Source organism: Bubalus bubalis, chromosome 3 (genome assembly GCF_019923935.1).
Source record: "Bubalus bubalis isolate 160015118507 breed Murrah chromosome 3, NDDB_SH_1, whole genome shotgun sequence".
Taxonomy (NCBI): Eukaryota; Metazoa; Chordata; class Mammalia; order Artiodactyla; family Bovidae; genus Bubalus; species Bubalus bubalis.
This window is the reverse complement of record NC_059159.1, coordinates 28,158,970-28,178,197: the sequence shown is the minus strand read 5'-3', so window position 1 is coordinate 28,178,197 and position 19,228 is coordinate 28,158,970. Positions and strand designations below refer to the sequence as shown.

At 52.0% G+C, this 19,228-nt stretch overlaps 2 protein-coding genes across 12 annotated transcripts in view; one reads left to right on the top strand and one right to left on the bottom strand.

Moving 5' to 3' along the window:
- Positions 1-414: 414 nt before the first annotated feature.
- Positions 415-4,974, top strand: PLD6 (phospholipase D family member 6). Its single transcript, XM_006042847.3, has 2 exons — positions 415-2,137; positions 4,012-4,974. The coding sequence occupies exons 1-2, from the start codon at positions 1,723-1,725 to the stop codon at positions 4,257-4,259; spliced, it is 663 nt and encodes a 220-aa protein (XP_006042909.1). The 5' UTR covers positions 415-1,722; the 3' UTR covers positions 4,260-4,974.
- Positions 4,975-13,099: 8,125 nt separating this feature from the next.
- The window catches only part of LOC102394952 (myosin phosphatase Rho interacting protein), a 92,889-nt gene continuing 86,760 nt past the window's right edge, over positions 13,100-19,228 (bottom strand). For all 11 annotated transcript variants that reach the window (XM_044939134.2, XM_044939139.2, XM_025280401.3 and 8 more), the window contains one exon: positions 13,100-17,302. In XM_044939134.2, coding sequence (XP_044795069.2) covers positions 17,231-17,302 — 72 coding nt within the window. In that variant the 3' untranslated portion in view covers positions 13,100-17,230. The remainder of the gene's footprint in view (positions 17,303-19,228) is intronic.

Sequence of the window (19,228 nt, the reverse complement as noted above, 5' to 3'; positions counted from 1 at the left end):
TGACGTACTCCTTTTCCTATTTGGAACCAGTCTGTTGTTCCATGTCCAGTTCTAACTGTTGCTTCCTGACCTGCATATAGGTTTCTCTAGAGGCAGGTCAGGTGGTCTGGTATTCCCATCTCTTTCAGAATTTTCCACAGTTTATTGTGATCCACACAGTCAAAGGCTTTGGCATAGTCAATAAAGCAGAACTAGATGTTTTTCTGGAACTCTCTTGCTTTTTCCATGATCCAGCGGATGTTGGCAATTTGATCTCTGGTTCTTCTGCCTTTTCTAAAACCAGCTTGAACATCTGGAAGTTCACAGTTCACGTATTGCTGAAGTCTGGCTTGGAGAATTTTGAGCATTACTTTAGTAGCATGTGAGATGAGTGCAATTGTGTGGTAGTTTGAGCATTCTTTGTAGTAGTGTGTATCAATGGTTCCTTTTTATTGCTAAATAGTATTCTGTTGCATTGATATGCAAACATTTATCTGTTGAGGAACATTTATGTTTCCAGATTTGAGTTATTACAAGCAAGCCTCCTGTGAACATTTGTGTCCAAGTCTTTGGATGTGTTTGTGTGGGATGCAGCGGGAGGGCTGCACCAGATGGAAGGTGTATGCTTCACATTTTAAATAAACTTTTAATTCAGAATAACTTTAGATTTCCCCAAGAGTTTCGAAGATCGCATAGAGTTCCATTTACCCAACTCAGTTTCCCTTCCTCCTAGCCTCTTCCTTTACTTTGATTCCTCAACGTGAAGAAACTGACATCGGTACATTATTATTAACTAAACTCTAGACTTTATTTGGATTTCACCAGCTTTTTCACCAATGTCATGTTTCTGTGTCCGGATCCAGTGCAGGGCACACAGGTGTGAGGTCTCCCCAGTCTGCGCTGGCCCGTGACAGCGTCCAAGCTGGCTCTTTCTTTCGTGCCCTTGGCCGACCTGAACAACACTGGCCAGGTGTCCCGTGACTAGTGAAAGCAGTCCTCTAACCCGGGCTTCCCGTGGGTTTTTCCTTCTGACTGGACCCAGTCACGGCTTCGGAAAGACGGCCAAGTAACCCTTGGCCGTCAGGGTGGGCCACTCAGACGTGACCCTTCTGCCCATTTTCCGCATGTGAGGGTCGCTGTCCTTGTTCTGCAGAGGGCGCCCCCCACAACCCCCAAGCCGCGGGCAGCACCCTCAGGACAAACATCCATGGATCACTAAGTATTCTTCTGTCGGGCGGAGCAGTTCCTCTCTTTCCTTGCTCATTCACTCCACCATAGAGGATGCACATTTACACCTCGGGTACAAGCCAGTTCTGCATTATTTACGCAGTCCTCGCATTGTTCCAGTTTGGACCTTTGTAGGCTCCTCGCCACTGCCACCTGCATCCCTCAGGGCCAGGTGCGCAGGCGCAGTGGGCGATGCCGCTGACTATGCAGACACATGTGGGAAGCGGGTGGTGGGCGGTGGGGGCGCAGGCGCACTGGGAGGCAGGCGGTGACCTCGCAGGCAGGCGCAGTTGGCAGCGAGCTCATAGCGCACCAGGCGGGAGCACGTGGGCAGCCAGCGCAAGGCTGTGGTGGGAGGCTGTCGATGAACGAGCACGCAGGCGCAGTTGGCGTGGGTACACGTGACCTGCTGGCGTGCAGACGCAATGGGCGGCTGGTGTACGTGCGTGGCAGGCACGCAGGCGCAGGGTGCGGCCAGCGTACGTGGTACGTGGGGCCTAGGTACCTGCCGACGCCATGCGGCCGTTACGCTGGCAGGTGGCTGTGGTGGCGGCTGCTGGCCTCGCGCTGGCCTTGGAGACGCTGCCCGCCGTGTTGCGCTGGCTGTGGGTCAGGCGGCGGCGGCCGCGGCGCGAGGTGCTGTTTTTCCCATCCCAAGTGACCTGCACAGAAGCCCTGCTGCGGTCCCCTGGTGCCACACCCTCGGACTGCCCGTGTAGCCTGCCCCACGGCGAGAGCTCACTTAGCCGGCTGCTGAGCGCCCTGCTGGCCGCCCGCGTCAGTCTGGAGCTCTGCCTGTTCGCCTTCTCCAGCCCGCAGCTGGGCCGCGCCGTGCAGCTGCTGCACCAGCGCGGGGTGCGTGTCCGCGTGGTCACCGACTGCGACTACATGGCCCTCAACGGCTCGCAGATTGGCCTGCTCCGCAAGGCAGGTAGGCCGGGCTCTGGGCCACGGGAGGTGGAGGCAGGACGGCGGGGCGCTTGGGGCAGCGTGGAAAGACAGGGGAGACACTCACGTCCCTTGGCAGCCTTGCGGGGTCTGGGGAAACTCCGGGGTGTCCAGAGGAGCTTCTGTGCAGAGTCTTTAGCCCGAAACCTGGGCGTGAACCCTGGAGGGGCCAGGCTGGAAGCAGGTCCGTCAGCAAAGCCTGTCAGGGACCCAGAAGTCTGTTCAGGACACAGGTGCGTGGAGATGCAGGGTTGGCTTAAGGACCAAACGGAGGAGAAGGTGTTTTCTCTTAAATTAACCAGTGAGTCTTCTTTCGGGGCATCTGAAATGAATATTTAAAATAAGGTAAGACATGGAGCTGAAATGGTTAGTTAGTGAGCAGGTAATTTGTTTCTTCAGCTGCCAAATGCCAGGGAAGTCAGGTCTCTGGCGGACCTGCCCCTCGCTGGAGTGGGAACAGCGAACCCGGGAGTATGATAATTGTGAGGATGTTCTAAGTTCACACCTGCCTTACTTGGAAACTCCTCCGCCTGCGCTGGCGTGACGCTGTGTCCTGCTCCAGCGGTTCAGAGTCTGAACCTCTTGCCCTTCTTTCTGTCACTGAGGCCCCTGCAAAGGTCATTCTTGCATTAGCGACCGTTTGACCTGCCCGTTCTGGTGGCCACCGTGACAGGCGCGTGGGGCCCTTGAAAACTGTCCTGGCTGCTCTCAGCTCACCTGGGATGGGAACACAGGTGCATCCTCCCCTGGTCTTCACACCTGTGCAGGGCAGGATGGAGACTTGATTTCAGTGTTGAGGACGTTGACTTCGGCTCTTCCTGGCAGCTTTTCGATCCTATGTTGGCCTATTGTCGGGGAAGCTTGGCTGTTTCAGCACAGCAGTTTTCTTGTAGAGAACCGTAGGACCTCAGATTTGGCAAGAACCTCAAAGGGACCCCACGACCAGATTCCAGCTAAGCCTTGACTCTCTTCTGAGGATGTCCCTGCAGTTGTTCTTCTCTCACCACTCAGCCGTCTCCTTGTGTTTGGCTGGACAGGTTCCAGGCTCCGGGTCTTCAAGTGCAGAACAGGACAGGGAGGTCTGGCGGAGCAGGAGCCTTGGAGGTGCCTGGGAGGGTCCTGGGTGGGGGCGCAGCTGCTGTGAGGAGTCACCTGCGTGAGGGCCTGTTTTGTGGTGTGAGGAGCGACAGGCAGCCCTGTGGCCAAGGTGCATATGTTGGGGCGAGCACACGAGGGGCCCTGAGCCTCAGCAGGAGGGGAGGCCGCGTCAGCTGGGTGGTTATGGGGCCAAAGCTGAGGCTTCAGGTCTGGGGCCTGGTGTCTTCTCTGTGGGCCCCCCCGGGCTGGTCCCCCAACTTCACGAGGTCCTGATTACAGGAGGGATCTGATTCTGGGCCCGAGTGAGACCTTAGGGGCATGTGAACCCGAGATCAAATGGGTTTTGCTTCAGTCGCCGCTGGCTCGTCTTGAAACCAGTAACTGGAGGGTAATGCGTGTCATATACACTGGAGGAGGTGGGGAGCCTCCCCCAGTCAGGGCTGGAGGCGTTTCCAGAGGAACTAACTCTCCTGTGCCTGCTGCCGGCCAGCCCTCCTCCTGGGGCTGGTGGACCCGGCCCCTGCCTGGCTCAGCCGCTGTCACCACCCAGACCTGACGGTGCCCACGACACTGGACACAAGCAGCAGTCAGTCCTGTGAACACATCCACGCTGGAGAAGGAGCCAGAACTCAAGCAATGGACAGCGAGAGGAGGGGCTAGGGAAGGAGCAAGGGGCTCCCATGTGGGGGCGACCAGAGCCCCTGCCTGGCCAGCAGCTCCGTCGGTGGACGGGCAGCAGTGACGTCTCACTCTTTGCAGGGATCCAGGTCCGGCACGACCAAGACCTGGGCTACATGCACCACAAGTTCGCCATCGTGGACAGGAAGGTGCTGATCACTGGCTCCCTCAACTGGACCACACAGGCCATTCAGAACAACCGGGAGAACGTGCTCATCATGGAGGACGAGGAGTATGTGCGGCTCTTCCTGGAGGAGTTCGAGCGCATCTGGGAGGAGTTCAACCCCACCAGGTTCTCCTTCTTCCCTCAGAAGGAGAGGGCTCGCTGAGGCGGGCTCCAGGCCACGGCCCCCAGGCTGGAGTCCTGCCGAGCTCTAGCGAGGAAGGGTGGCTCTCTTGCATTGAGTAGTGATGTTCCTTAGAGAGAGTGCGGGCTTAGCAAGGACAGAGACTGCCCTGCAGTGGAAGGGAGGCACTTCGGACTGGGTGCCTCCATTAGGGTTGGAGAGACAGCAGATCCAAGTCCCTTTCCTGATTCTGAGGCCTCCCGGGTCCCCCAACACCCCTTTGCATGCCCCCCCCGCCACGCTCCCTTGCCCTCCCCCACATCCGGCCTTCGGAACCTGGGTGACTAGTGTCCAGAAGTTGCTCCTGTTTGCACATGTTAGGATTGTAATTTTTGATGTTCTTACAATCAGGGGAGTTTGGCTGTCTGTGTAGACTGACCTTCACCATGACACCCGAGGCTGTGCTCAGTATCCCTGAGGCAAGGTGGGTCGTAGGGGTGGCCTCACCGGGCTGTCCTGATTTCTGGCACAGATGTGACATCTTTGAAGTGTCGTTCCCCCCAGCCCCTGCCAACGTAGTGTGTTTCTCTCCATTTAAAGTTACCTTGGACTTAGGATGTCGGGCAGGTAAACCCAGACAGAACTCAGCTGAAGTTGTAAAGCGTGGTTCTTGGGTTGGAAGTCATGTGGCTTCACTGTGACAGAGCTTCTCCCCGAGCCGGGTCCCCCTGAATAAACTTGCTCCCGTTCCTGTCCAGTTGCGTGTGTCTGCCTTTTCATGCAAATAGTGGCTTTGCAGGGTGGGGACAGCATCCAGCCATTTAGAACCCATTGACCAAGCTAGTCTCCCAGAGAGGAGTGAAGACCTGGGGGTGTTCTTGGGGGACCCCACTGTCTCCCAGAGGAGTGAAGACCTGGGGGACCCTGGCGTCTTCTGAGCAGCTGAGCTGACTCCCAGCCATGCTCCTCAGTGGCTGTCTGGCCCATGGGGCTCAGCGCCCGCAGCCCCCTGTCCACAGGGCTTGCTTCCAGAAGTGCCAACCACCCAAGACCAGCCCCACCATCAAGGCTGCTGTTGACAAAGTTGTGAAATGGTTTCATCCCATGTAATGTTTTATTTCATTTAATTTGATTTATATTGTTTTCATTATAGTTATCTTTGTGGTGGGAGTTTGAACCTAACCTAAATTTCAGGTAACAGGCATTCTGTTCTGAGGGCCTGAGGAGGCGAGCACTGAAATCAGCCTGCAGAGTGGAGGCTGTGTGTTCCCGCTGAGGGTGGGCGACTGCATGACGTGACCAGAGCCCCGCTACGACGGGAGAGGCGTGAGGAGGGGCAGCTGGGTCGCAGCAGGGCTTGGGCCGAGCCCAGTGTGTCCAGTCCTCCCAACGAGCTGGTGGGGGTCACTGCTGAGGCCGCGGGAGGTCCCAGGCTTCCAGCTGGTGAGGGTGGGTGAGCTGAGCTGTGGGTGTGCACTTGGTGCAGAAGGCAGTTTAGGCCGAGTCTGGGGCTTTGTACTGGGTGGCAGTTGTCCAGAGCGCGTCCAGAGCTGCGCAGGCGCACTAAGGAGACCCTGGAAATGTAGCTGACATGCCTCGGGGCAGTAACCGGAGGGGACTTGTGTGTCCGAAGCTTCACACTTTGTCCACCAGATTCTGGCATGAACAGGACCTTTACAGGAAGTAGTCAACCCCAGGAGGCTTGGCAGTTACTCCCTAAGAGGACTAGAGGTGGCCCCTCTTACTGCCCTCCCACCCCTGCCTCACAGCCTCTCGTTCAGCCTGTAGTTTGGGTTCAAGCTTGTCATTTTAACCATGGGACAGGGACGCAGCCTAACAGTATACGTGGAATGTTGGCACTGTTAAACGTACGATATTTTAAACTTCTGAGAACTTTGTGATAAAAGAAATAGTCCTGGTAGTAACAGTGTGACTCTGTCAGTCTCCCTGTACGTGTCAAATTCAGGAGAACGTTGGCATGAAACTGTGCGGCTACATTGCTTGTGCTGAACTGCTTTTTTAAAATAGTTTCTAAATTCATTTTTGGCTGTGCTAGGACCTCATTGCTGCGAGGGCTTCCCCTAATTGTGTGGAGCAGGGGTTCCTCTTCGTGCGGATGCGGGCGTCTCATCGCGGGGCACGGGCTCCAGGTGTGCGGGCTTCAGGAGTTTTGGGGCACAGGCTTAGTTGCCCCTCTTTACCACTGGGCCACCAGGGAAGCCCCTGAATTGGTTTTTAAAGCAACTGACTACTTTAAAAATAACACTTCATTGAGATTCACATACTATAAAAGTCACTTTTAAAAGTGTGCAGCCGAGTGTATTTATGGTATATTAACAGATTATTAGTTGTCAGTATGTTAACAGTTATTTGGTTGTTATTTACTATAGTAACGGGGTTGTGCAGCCATGAGCACCATCAGTTTTCAGAGCATTTTCTTCACTCCAGAAAGGAGCCCTGTTTGTGTGGGTTTACCTGTGGCGGCTGTGTTGTGCGTGGCGTCCCGCAGCCTGCGGTCTCGCTGTGTCTCGGCGTGCCCCTCCTTGGCCTAGTGCGGTGTTTCTGAGGGCCGTCCGCGTCGTGCCAGGTGTCGGTGCATTTTCACTTCTTTTTATCGCTGAGTTGTAAGTCGCTGTATGGACAGATCACATTGTGTCTACCTGTTTAGCAGTTGATGGAGACTGGGGTTGTCTCTACCTTTTGTCTGTTGTAAATATAATGCTGTAAACACTCACAAGTGTCTGTGTGGACATGTTCTTGAGTCTCTTGAGTATATATCTAGGAATGGAGTTGTTGGGTCATAAAACTCTATTTAACCATTTTATAAACTGCCAGATGGTTTTCCAAAGCAATTGAACCATTTTATATTCCCACCAGCAGGTATAAGGATTCCTTTTTCTCCACATCATCACCAGCAAAAAGCTATTATTTGACTTTTTTAAAAGTCAGTTTTTAAAATGGAGGTATAATGAGGTACAATATTATGTAAGTTTTAGGCATACAACAGCGATTCATAATATTTGAAGGTTATAGTCCATTTAGAGTTGTTATAAGATACTGACTATATTTGTATTAAATATGTTTGTAACTTATTTTGTATACTGAAGTTTGTACCTCTTAATTCACTACTCTTGTCTCACCCCTCCGCCTCCCGTCTCCCCACTGATAACCACGAGTTTGTTCTCTATATCTGAGTCTCTTCCTTTTTTGTTGTTTACTAGTCTCTTTTATTTTTTAGATTCCACATGTGATACCATACAGTATTTGTCTTTCTCTGACTTCGCTTGGCATGATACCCTCCAAGTCCATGCATGTTTCTGCAAATGGCATTATTTCTTTTTTTTTTTTAAATAGAAGTATTCCTTTGTACGTGTGTACCAGAACTTCTTTATCCGTTCATCTATGATGGGCATTTAGGTTGCTTCCAGTTTCTGGCTGTTGTAAATAGTGCTGCTGTGAACATCGGGGTGCATATATCTTTCCTAATCAGTGTTTTCATTTGCTTTGAATATATGCCCACAAGTAGAATCGCTGGGTCATATGGTAATTTTTAATTTGAGAAACCTCCGTTTCTCAGATCCGTAGTTTTCCGTATTGTCTGCACCAGTTCACGTTCCCACCAGTGGTGCAGGAGAGTGTTCTCTGTCCCGCATCCTCTCCAGTGTGTGTTATTTGTAGTCTTTATGGTGATGGCCATTCTGACAGGTGTGAGGGGGCGTCTCATTGTGATTTTAATCTGCGTTTCACTGATAATTAACGATGTTGAGCATCTACTAATGTGCCAGTTGACCATCTGTATGTTTCATTTATAAAAAATTTCTATTCAGGTCTTCTCCCCGTTTTTAAATTGGGTGGTTTGGTATGGCAAAACCAGTACAATATTGTAAAGTAATTAGCCTCCAATTAAAATAAAAAAAAATTAAATAAATTGGGTGGTTTGTTTTTTTGATGTCAAATTGTATGAACTGTTTATACATTTTGCATATTAACCCCTTATCAGTCATATAATTTGCAGATATTTTCTCCTATTCAGTAGCTTGTCTTTTTGTTGATGGTATCCTTTGCTTTGCAATTTTTAAATTTAATTAGGTCTTATTTGTTTGTATTTGCTTTTATTTCCTTTGCTTTAGAGACATAAAAAAATATTGCTACAATTTAGGTTAAAGAATATTCCATCTATATTTTCTTTTAGTTTAATGGTTTCTGGTCTTACATTTAGGTCTTTAATGCATTATTTTAAAATGAAAGTGAAGGAGATCAGCCCTGGGATTTTTTTGGAGGGAATGATGCTAAAGCTGAAACTCCAGTAGTTTGGCCACCTCACGCAAAGAGTTGACTCATTGGAAAAGACTCTGATGCTGGGAGGGATTGGGGGCAGGAGGAGAAGGGGACGACAGAGGATGAGATGGCTGGATGGCATCACTGACTCGATGGACGTGAGTCTGAATGAACTCCGGGAGTGGGTGATGGACAGGGAGGCCTGGCGTGCTGCGATTCATGGGGTCGCAAAGAGTCAGACACGACTGAGCGACTGAACTGAGCTGATAGTTGATTTACAGTGTTGTGTTAGTTTCAAGTGTACATCAAAGTAATTCAGTTGTGTGTGTGTATATATGTGTATATCCATACATATATGTTGCTAACCTTTCAGATTCTTTTCCGTAAGAGGTTATTAAAAGATACTGGATGTAGTTACCCGTACTATAAGTCATTAAAAAAAAAATCTATTTTACATACAGTAGTGTTTGTTAATCCCAAATTCCTAATTTATACCCCCTTTGGTAACCAAGTTTGTTTTCTATGTCTCTGAGTCTGTTTTTGTTTTGTAAATGAGTTCATTTGTATTTTTTTTTTGAGTTACATAAAAGTAACGTATTCGTCTTTCTCTGACTTACTTCACTTACCATGATAAACTCTAGGTCCTTCCATGTTGCTGCAAATGGCATTATTTCATTGTTTTTATGGCTGAATAATATTCTGTTGTTTACATGTACTGTCACCTCTTTATCCATTCATCTGTTGATGGGCATTTAGGTTGCGTCCATATCTTGGTGGCTTAAATAGCACTGCTGTGCACACGGGGTGTGTTACCTTTCTGAATTAGCGTTTTTGTCTTTCCAGACGCATGCCCAGGAGCGCGACTGCAGGACTCTGTGACATCTGTCATGCTGTCCTCAGTGGCGGCTGCACCAGTTTACGTTCCCACCGACAATATAGGAAGGTTCTCTTTTTTCCACACCGTCTCCAGTAGGCCCTTGTTCCATTTTGAGTTGATTGTTGTGTATGGTGTGAGGAAATGTCCTGGTTTCTTTCTTTTGCATGAGGCTGCCATTTTTCCGGCAACTATCTGACTTTGCCATCGCCAGCCTGTTGGGTGTGAGGTGCTGCCTTCTTGGGGTTTTACCTTGTATTTCCTGAAGGACTGGTTACGTTGAGTTCTGTTCATATAATTTTTTCACCTTTTATATAGTCTTTGGAGAAATGTCTATTCAAATCCTTTACCCATTAAAAAAAAGTTGTGTTGCCTGTTTATTGTTGGCATTGTGAGAGTCTTTGCATATTCTGTATGCTGGTCCCTTACCAGAAGTGTGACTTGCAGGTGTCCACTCCCACCTGTGGGCAGTCTGTTCACATTCTTGGTGGTATTGTTCACAGTGTGTGTTATTTATTTTGGTATGGTTCAGTTTATCTATTTTTACTTTTCCTGTTTGTGCTTTGGTGTCTTGACTAAGAAATCACTGCCCAGCCAGGGATCACGAATGGTTTGCTCTTTTCTCTGAAAGCCTTATATTCAGGTCTGTGAAGCACTGGGGTTAATTTTTGTATGTGCTGGAATATAGGGCAGCGGTCCCCAACCATTTTGGAACCCAGGACTGGTTTCGTGGAGGACAGTTTCTCCGTGGCGTGGTGAGGTGTGGTCCAGGCGGTGGTTCGAGCCATGGGGTGCAGTAGGGGGAGCTTCGCTTGCTCTCCTGCCACTCACCTCCTGCTGTGCAGCCAGGGACTGGGGAACCCTGAATTAGGGGGTTTGACTTCATTCTTTTGCCTGTGGGTAGCTGCATGTCCCAGCACTGTTTGCTGAAGAGGCTGTTTCCCCCCCACTGAATGGTCTTGACGTCTTTGTTGAAATCCATCTACTGTTAATGTAGGGGCTTATTTCTGGACCCTTGGTTCTGTCCCATTATCTGTATGTCAGTCCTCATGCAGGTACCAACCGTCTTGATCCCGGAAGCCTTGCAGTTGTCCTGGGACCCAGTAGAAAGAATCCTCCGCTTCATTCATCTTCCCCAGCATCGCTCTGGGCTGTTGTGCATTTCCGCAGGAACCTTGGGCCAGCTGATCAACTTGATGAAGGCAGCTGCGATTTGTAGGAGTCGCCTTGAATTGTAGGTGAAACTGGAGAGTACTGCTCTTCTAACAATATTGCATCGTCCAACTCATGAACAAGGGACACCTTTCCATTTATTTAAGTCTTTTAAAATTTCTTTCAATAATGTTTCATAGTTTTCAGTATACAAGTCTTACACTTTAAAAAATGTATCCATTTCAGATTTTTAGTAGTGTAGAGCAGTCAGTTGGTTTTTATATATGAGCTTTGGATCCTGCACACTTGCTGAGCTCATTTTTAATGATTTTTTGGTGGATTCCTTCGATTTTCTGTACATGGGTCCTGCCATCTGCAGGTGGAGGTAGATTTCCTCTCCTTCGGCACGGCCACCTCGCCGCCTCCTGAGCTCTGGCTGGTCTCCAGTGCAGTGGGCAGAGGTGGCGAGAACACACATCCTTGTTTTGCTCCTGGGCACAGGGGAGCTTTCAGTCTTACCGTCGAGTGTGATGGCAACTGGGTTTTTTCTAGCTGTCCTGAAATGTTGAGGGTGCGCTCTTCTGTGCCTCATTTGTTGAGTGTCTTTATCGCTTTCCCAACTGCCAACTGATTTTTAAAAGACAGCCTTCAGAATGGGAGAAGATAATAGCAAATGAAGCAACTGACAAACAACTAATCTCGAGGATATACAAGCAACTCCTACAGCTCAACTCCAGAAAAATAAATGACCCAATCAAAAAATGGGCCAAAGAACTAAATAGACATTTCTCCAAAGAAGACATACAGATGGCTAACAAACACATGAAAAGATGCTCAACATCACTCATTATCAGAGAAATGCAAATCAAAACCACGATGAGGTACCATTTCACACCAGTCAGAATGGCTGCGATCCAAAAGCCTACAAGTAATAAATGCTGGAGAGGGTGTGGAGAAAAGGGAACCCTCTTACACTGTTGGTGGGAATGCAAACTAGTACAGCCACTATGGAGAACAGTGTGGAGATTCCTTAAAAAACTGGAAATAGACATGCCTTATGATCCAGCAATCCCACTTCTGGGCATACACACTGAGGAAACCAGAAGGGAAAGAGATACGAGTACCCCAATGTTCATCGCAGCACTGTTTATAATAGCCAGGACATGGAAGCAACCTAGATGTCCATCAGCAGATGAATGGATAAGAAAGCTGTGGTACATATACACAATGGAGTATTATTCAGCCATTAAAAAGAATACATTTGAATCAGTTCTAATGAGGTGGATGAAACTGGAGCCTATTATACAGAGTGAAGTAAGCCAGAAAGAAAAACACCAATACAGTATACTAACGCATATATATGGAATTTAGAAAGATGGTAACAATAACCCTGTGTACGAGACAGCAAAAGAGACACTGATGTATAGAACAGTCTTATGGACTCTGTGGGAGAGGGAGAGGGTGGGAAGATTTGGGAGAATGGCACTGAAACATGTAAAATATCATGTATGAAATGAGTTGCCAGTCCAGGTTCGATGCACGATACTGGATGCTTGGGGCTGGTGCACTGGGACGACCCAGAGGGATGGAATGGGGAGGGAGGAGGGTTCAGGATGGGGAACACATGTGTACCTGTGGCGGATTCATTTTGATATTTGGCAAATCTAATACAGTTATGTTAAGTTTAAAAATAAAATAAAATTAAAAAAAAAATTGTACTTATATTGCTTTAAAATACAGTGTGTGTTAAAGCTGAACATCGCTGTATTACATCAGTGTCCCAAAGCCATGTGTACATTTGTTTGACCAGAATAATTTTTTAAATGGGTAAAAAGACTATTGAAACATCTTGTCAACAGTTGAACCAGTGCTGGAAATGTTTGCATCTTAAGTTTACTTTTGTTACCTTTTACAGATACCACAGTTGATTTCTAATAGTCAAACTTCAGTTAGTGTTTAGCTGAGTGAAAGTTTGGATCCCCACATTTTCACACATTTTATTCCAACAGCGCTAGTATTGCTGGGAGTCAGGGTGGGGGAGGCAGTTTCTTATTTTAATTTATATAGCAGGTCACAGCCAGAACTTTAAAAATGCAGTGGGATAGAGACTTGAGAGTATGTCCCAGGAAGGGCACATTCTTTTGTGACTCAGGTTGCGGCTGGGTGTGCGTGCCTCCTAGCTCATAATGTAGGCTGCGTGTTTTTTTAAACGGAAAGTAAAGCTGCTGCAAATAAAGCTGCTAGAAAGGGGCAGGGGTGGGGCAGTTAGTTCCTTCTTCTGGTTAGTATTTCTTTCCATCCTTTTGGCCCCTTGAAAGTTCCTATAACTGAGCCAGTGTGTCTTAATTAGATTATGGGTGTAAAGTATTTTGAACTATTCACTGTGTGTGAACATGTGAAATCTGATTTTAAAATGTTGACAACTCATCCAAAACTTAAAAAAAATGGGTTTTGTAAAAGTTAAACCAAAACTCCATTATAAACCTCTAGGTTCCTGACCCAGATTCTGACTTTTGGCCTAAATGCTTGTTTTGCCTTGTGTCCTTCCGTTAAACAAAACCTCTGTTCACAGCATACAAAGGGTGATGCAAAAATAGTTTATTATGACATCGTTTATGTAAAGTTAGGTAATATTTACAGTAGAAATGATCAGCTACATCCATGGGAATCTAGCATGTCACACAAAGGAATAAATATTTTGACAAAGTAACACTTCAGTTTTAGCGAACACCTGATCAGAAATTTTGTTTTTAAAAAGGAGCCTCAAACTAAATGGTAAAAGTTTTGAATTGTCAGAGAGCAGCAAGCTGACCGGGCTCTTCTCTTCCTGGGGCCCCTGCTGCCCCCACGAGGGTTGGGCCTCCCAAGGGCGGCGGGCTCTCGGGATCTGAGTGCAGCCCTGTCTGATGAGCATTCCCTTTTAGCATCAGCACCGAGCGATGCAGGCTCGTTCTCTGAGCACGTGCCCCCTGAAGGAACAGCCGGTGGGGGTAGGCATGGTTGCCGCCAGGGACCACCCACAGGCGTGTTGCAGCGGCAGCCACTGTCTCCGTGTCCCCATTCTGTCTGGGGACTGCCTGGGCCCAGCAGTCAGGCCCAGCATGTGTTGTCTTGAGTCTGGGTTGAGACCGTCACCCTGATGGAAGTGTCTGTGAGGAAAATCTTTGAGGAACCTTACATTTTATAAATACTACTTAGGAAAACTCTTATCACTTAACTGGTTTTGAATCCTAACAGTCAGTAGATAACATTATTACTAAGGTTAAATCCTAAAATCAATTGGTTGTGATACAAACATAAACAAGAATGAGTTTTGTGTTCTTTGTACTCTGTTCCCAACTTCCTATGAGATAAAACGCAGACGTGTGTCCCGGCTCGCTGTGGAGAGGTGAGGGTGGGCGGCAGGGACATCTGGCGGACAGGCAGCATGGCAGGAGGCTCAGCCCCGGGCCCGCGGGTCCGCGTGGTGGAGGGGCGGCAGCGTGAAGCCGCCACGCAAGGCCCAGAACGCGTGGCCTCCACGCAGCCGCAGTGCCGACAGACCCTGAGGCGGCGGCTGCCAGCCCGGCCTGCCGTGCACAGCCTGGGCAGAGAGGCGCTCCTGCGCCCTCTTGGTTTTCCCTCAAGACTTTGAGTGACTTTCCCAAGAACGAGGAACAGGTATTACTGAGACCTTTCAGGAAGAAACAGAACTACCTATTAAATGACTCAGGCTTTATAAAAGGTAGGTCAGTCAGTAAAAATGTTTCCTTGTCATGTTGGTTGGAACTGTGTCGTACCCAAGCTGTTTCTTCTTGTCTTAAAAAGCGGTGCTTGTATAAGGAGAAAACCCACCCACACAGAAATCCATTGCAGTGACCCCGAGCCCTGTGGACACCGCTTGCTCTGCACGTCCCAGTTCTGCGCACAGAGGAGCAGGGCGCCGCCTGAGGGGCCTGGAGGGGCGGGCACTGTGTGTCCGGGCCACCGTGTGCTCAGGGAAGGGCAGGCCTTCCGTTTACAGAGGAACTTGCTGCTCTCGAGAGACTGAGAGTTCGCGTCCCTCCTGGGTTTCTGTCCCGTCTTCTATCAGGGTACCGAAACGCATGGTTTCAAGGCCTCCTCCCCGGCTGTGGAGGGTAGAGCCTGGCGACAGTGCGGACGTGTGAAGACAGAAGGGCAGCCCCGCACCGCCAGAGGTCGGCAGGCCCGCTGCGGGAGTGTCCCAGGCGCCCTGCGCTCAGGGCCGCTGGGCGGGTGCAGCGAGGTGGCGGCGGTCCCTTCGCAGGACAGTGGCCCTGTGGGTGTCGGCCTCGGCTTGCTCAGGCAGACCCTGAGGGTCGCCAAGTGCGCGTTCGTACAAACTGCCGCTCCCGCTCTTTGTGGGTCTGGATGCTGCGAGTGACAGGCTCCACGTCTCTGGCCGGGGGCTGGGCCTTCCTGCGTTCTCTTCCTCCCACCTGCTGAGCCTCAGCTCGGCCTCCACCGGTCTCCCCATCGCTTCCCCCCACAAAGCCACACTGGTTCTGACGCCCAATGGCACGAGCCCGAGTGTTGCACTGCAGCCAGCATGGTCACCAGAACGCTGGCTTTCAGCCCTGCCGGTGGCTGGCGGAATGCACGACTGGAGGCAGCACGAACCTGGCACTTGTGCTGAAGGTGCGCAGGCACACAGTGGTCAGGTGACACCACACTGTCCAGCTGTCCCCTAGGCAGGTGTGGCGGCTCAGATGCAGGTGCCTGCAGGTCCCCAGGGAAGGAGTGAACATTTATAGGAAGAGTAGACGCAGTGGTCCCCTCCCATCCTTGAGGACATGGGGACGCTTTCCCTGTAGGGTCGGGGCTGGAGCTCCCTGGGCTTGGGGTCACCCGTGCCTCCCTGTCCACAGCCCCCCAGGCACCCTTTCTCTGCCAGCACAGAAACCACCTCCAAGGCTGCCCCGCACTTGTGCTCTTTCCTCCTCTGCGATCGTGGCAGGCCCGTGTCGGGCTGGGGTGACTGCTGACCCCCGTCGAAGAGCTGGGGTGCCTGTAGGGGGTGTGCCAAGGACACTGCAGAGCAGGGACCTGTGTCCAGCCTGCTCCCTCCAGCCATGCACAACCCTCACCTTAAGTCGATGGCCAGCACTGCCCGGGGCAGAGGGTGGGTGTTTGGGGAGCCCCTGTGGCCCAAGCTTCTGCAGTGTGGCTCCTGGCCGCCTCCAGAGAGGCAAGCCCTGCCACCTTGGGTGCGGGGGCCCCTGTGGAGTGCTAGGTCAGACCCCAGGTTGACTGATAGAGACACAGGGGTAGAAGCTCCTTTGCCCGGATGAGTGGCAGCGTGCGGCCCACAGGCAGGCAGAGCAGCTCCGTGCGGACCCTGCACCCTGGAAGGAGGCAGCGGTGGAGTCTCAGCGCCGAGAGCCCTGCCCCCGCCCCCGCCAGGCCCTCGGCGCCATCCCCCACACAGGCGGCGCTGAGACGCGCTGGTGTAGGGGGTGTCTGATGAGCAGGGTTAAGGAGCTTTTGCAAGCATGGACCAACAGCAGCGATGCAGTGGCCAGCATAGGATCAGGAACAGGGAAGGCCCTGCAGCCGGGTGCTCTGAGCTGTCGCAGCAAGGTGGGCAGGGCTGCGTGCTCTACACCCCCGGGCCTCTGCCCTGCCTTCAGGGACACCCCACGTGCATCTAGAAACTGCACAACGATGTGTACGTTTTCACCCCCAAAGTACCTGCATACCCCAAGACTGTGGCCCTCACCCGAGTGCCGACCAGATGACGCGCAGGCTCCCCCTGGGGCTGTGTCCCTGCTCCAATCCACACAGGATTAGTTTCTATGGAGTGCTGGAGGATGCCTGGTGGCGGCCACCGAGAACACAGAAGCGCAGGCGCAGCCCAGTGTGGGCGCCCCGGTACCCTGGGCCTCAGCTCAAGTGAGCACATGTCCCAACGGCCGGTTTCCATCTAGCTCCAACATCCTCTCTGCCTTCTTGACATAACAGGGTCTCCGGTCAACCTTCCCCAAAGCAAGAGGGGGCTTCTTTCCAGAAAGGTTGAGGGGTGAGCGAACTTCCTCCTGCAGTCACCCTGAGGAAACGTGCTGTCACTGTGAGTCCAGTCTGGAACCCAGGCTGCAGGGCAGCGTCCACCTCATGTGAAAAAAGTAGGGTTCCTGGTGACCAAGAGAGAATGAGCATAGGAAGGAATGAGAGGGGCCGGGTTTTGTGCAAGATTTAATAAAAAACAGACAAAAATAGGAGTGGCTGCTTTCAGCATTTCCCAGGCTGTGAAGGGTTTACCACGGCGGTCGGGTGCGGCTCTAAGCGGTGTCAGTGGATGTGTAAGAGCTGCTGCCCTCGCCCCAAGCCCACGGGGCAGGTGCAGGCTCAGCCCCACCCTGGGCTTCCAGGGCCTCCATGGGCTGCGAGCTGTCAGCATGGGACCCACAGCACAGCCTTGTGGCCCCTCCTGCCCCGCCTGCGCGTGGGGTGAGACAAAGCTAGCTTATCCCAGGCTGTTGGGCCGTAATACTGACAGAGAGCCGGGGCAAGGCGGGGCAGGTTGCAGAAACCAGGGAAAGCTTGGATGAAGACCACAGGGAGTGGAGCGAGCCACCCACAGGCCAGTCTCTCATGCATCCAACCACAGTCAATGCAGACGACACCAAGAACAAGGACGACAATAAAAAAAGTGGACAGGAGTGGCACGGGGGCTGTGGCCAGGAGGTGTGTCCAAGCTGCACGGGGGCAACTAGTCGCGCTCCAGGTCCCGGGACTCAAAGAGCTTCAGGCGATCTTGCACCGTCAGGCCTTCTTTCAGACTCTGGTGGAGAAACAGACAGGCTGTTGGCCTCAGCCCTGCATGGCGCAGGCGGCCGGTGGTGAGGCACGGCATGGGGCCCCAGGGGGTTAGTGGGTGTGCGAGGAGGGCCACGGCCCCTGAGGAAGTGGTGTTACTGGACGAGAAAGAAAAAGAAACAAGACCGATGCTGAGCTTAGGGCTCTGTCAACAAGCAAGGATGAGACCAGTGGCGCTGCAGAGAAGACCCTGTGGAGAACCAGGAGGCACCTTCTGTGCCCATGTCTGGCCCTGGGAGGCCCCGAGCACGCTCCAGGGTGGACAGCCTCCCCGCTCCCGGGCCTCACGGGCCCTGCTGGTCTCTCTTGGGGCTTGGGGACATGGAGGTCATTCCTGAGCCTTTCAGGACGGAATCCTGCCTGTGTTCGTGTGGACCTCGGTAAAGGTGAAGGACGTGCAGACCCTCGTGGCACGTGCAGGCTTCCCTGAGCATGAGGCAGGTCTGGGTCCGCTTTCCCTGGGGCCCCAGCTACACCCAGGACAGTGCTGCTCGCCTGTTTTTTAATTCTGCCGCCACCGAGTCAGGAAGGGGATAAGCCCACGCCCCACTGACACGCGCTTTAATGTGCACGAGATCCTCACGTGCTCGCGAGACTCTGCTCCCAAGCATGTCTGCTTCAGGTCAGTGCCACCGTCTACACAGCACCCAGTCTCACCCAGGGGCTGGCCCTGGCACCTGCCACCCACGCAGATTTAGCTGGGACCTTCCTTTTCCCTAAGTGGCAGCAGACCGCCAACTCCCGAGACCCGAGGACAGAGGCCTCCGAGCCCTGTCACAGGCTGGGAGGGGGCCAGTTGCTGCCCACCCAGCACCTCTGTGACTCCATGTGCAGCCGCCCAGACGGGGCTCCCCTTGAGGAGCCTGGACATGTCCCGTCTGCTTTCAGTCCCCGAGAAGCCCGGCTGTTCTTAAGACGAGGAGCTGCTGACCCAGCGGGGCCAAGCCCTCCCGTCCCTGAGGGAGGCAGGTACAGAGAGCGCCCCCAGGAAAGGCAGACATCCACAGAGCAGACCCTGGTTCAGAAAGCCCTGGGGACACGGTTAGTTTCTGGGTGACTTAATTCCTGTCTCCCCGCCGGGGGTGGGGGTGTTACAAACACATCAGGACAGAGGGCCACACGGGACCCGTGTGGCTGGCTGGCTGTTGACAGCACGTCATAGGCCCAGTGCCATGGCCAGTGGTGTCCCTGAGGAGGACAGCAAGGGCCCAGCTTCTCCCTGGGCCAGCAAGAACGCTGTTCTTATGTCGAAAACTTGCCAAGCCAAACCTACTCAAATGTGACTCTACGTAACCCTGTCCCTGAGCTTCCCCCAACTCACTTGGTCCAGCCTCGCCGAGAGCCCCAGACAGACCCGCCCTTACTTCCTGCCGTTGCCTTCACCAGCGAGCAAGGCCTTGTGAACAGAGATCTGGCCCTTTGTCCAGAGCCCAAACTCCTTTTCTTGCTGTACTACTTTTAGGATCTTAGTTCCCGACCAGGGACTGAACCTGAGTCCTGGCACTGAGAGTGCCAAGTCCTAACCATTGGATTGCCGGGCAAGTCCTGCAAAGTACTTTATTTCTCCTGGCATGTAGTCCACCTGAGGAGGCGGGCTTGCTGGATCAAGGCTTCCCTGAGGGGCCTGTCGTTTACAGGCACCGGCAGAAGGCCCACAGCACCCACGGTGAACCTGTAGCAAAGACAGGCCAGCCTCAGACAAGGAAGTAAGACTCATCAATAAGAAAACCAGAAACCAAAGCAGCAGCCTGGGTTTGCTGAACAGAACTTCTGATCATGAACCACATCTGGTGGGAAGCGGCTCAGGACGATAAGGAACAGAGTGGGCTGAGGACAGACCGCTGGGCTCAGCTCCTCCTGAGGCAGCCCCTGCAGCCTGGCAAGCTGGCAC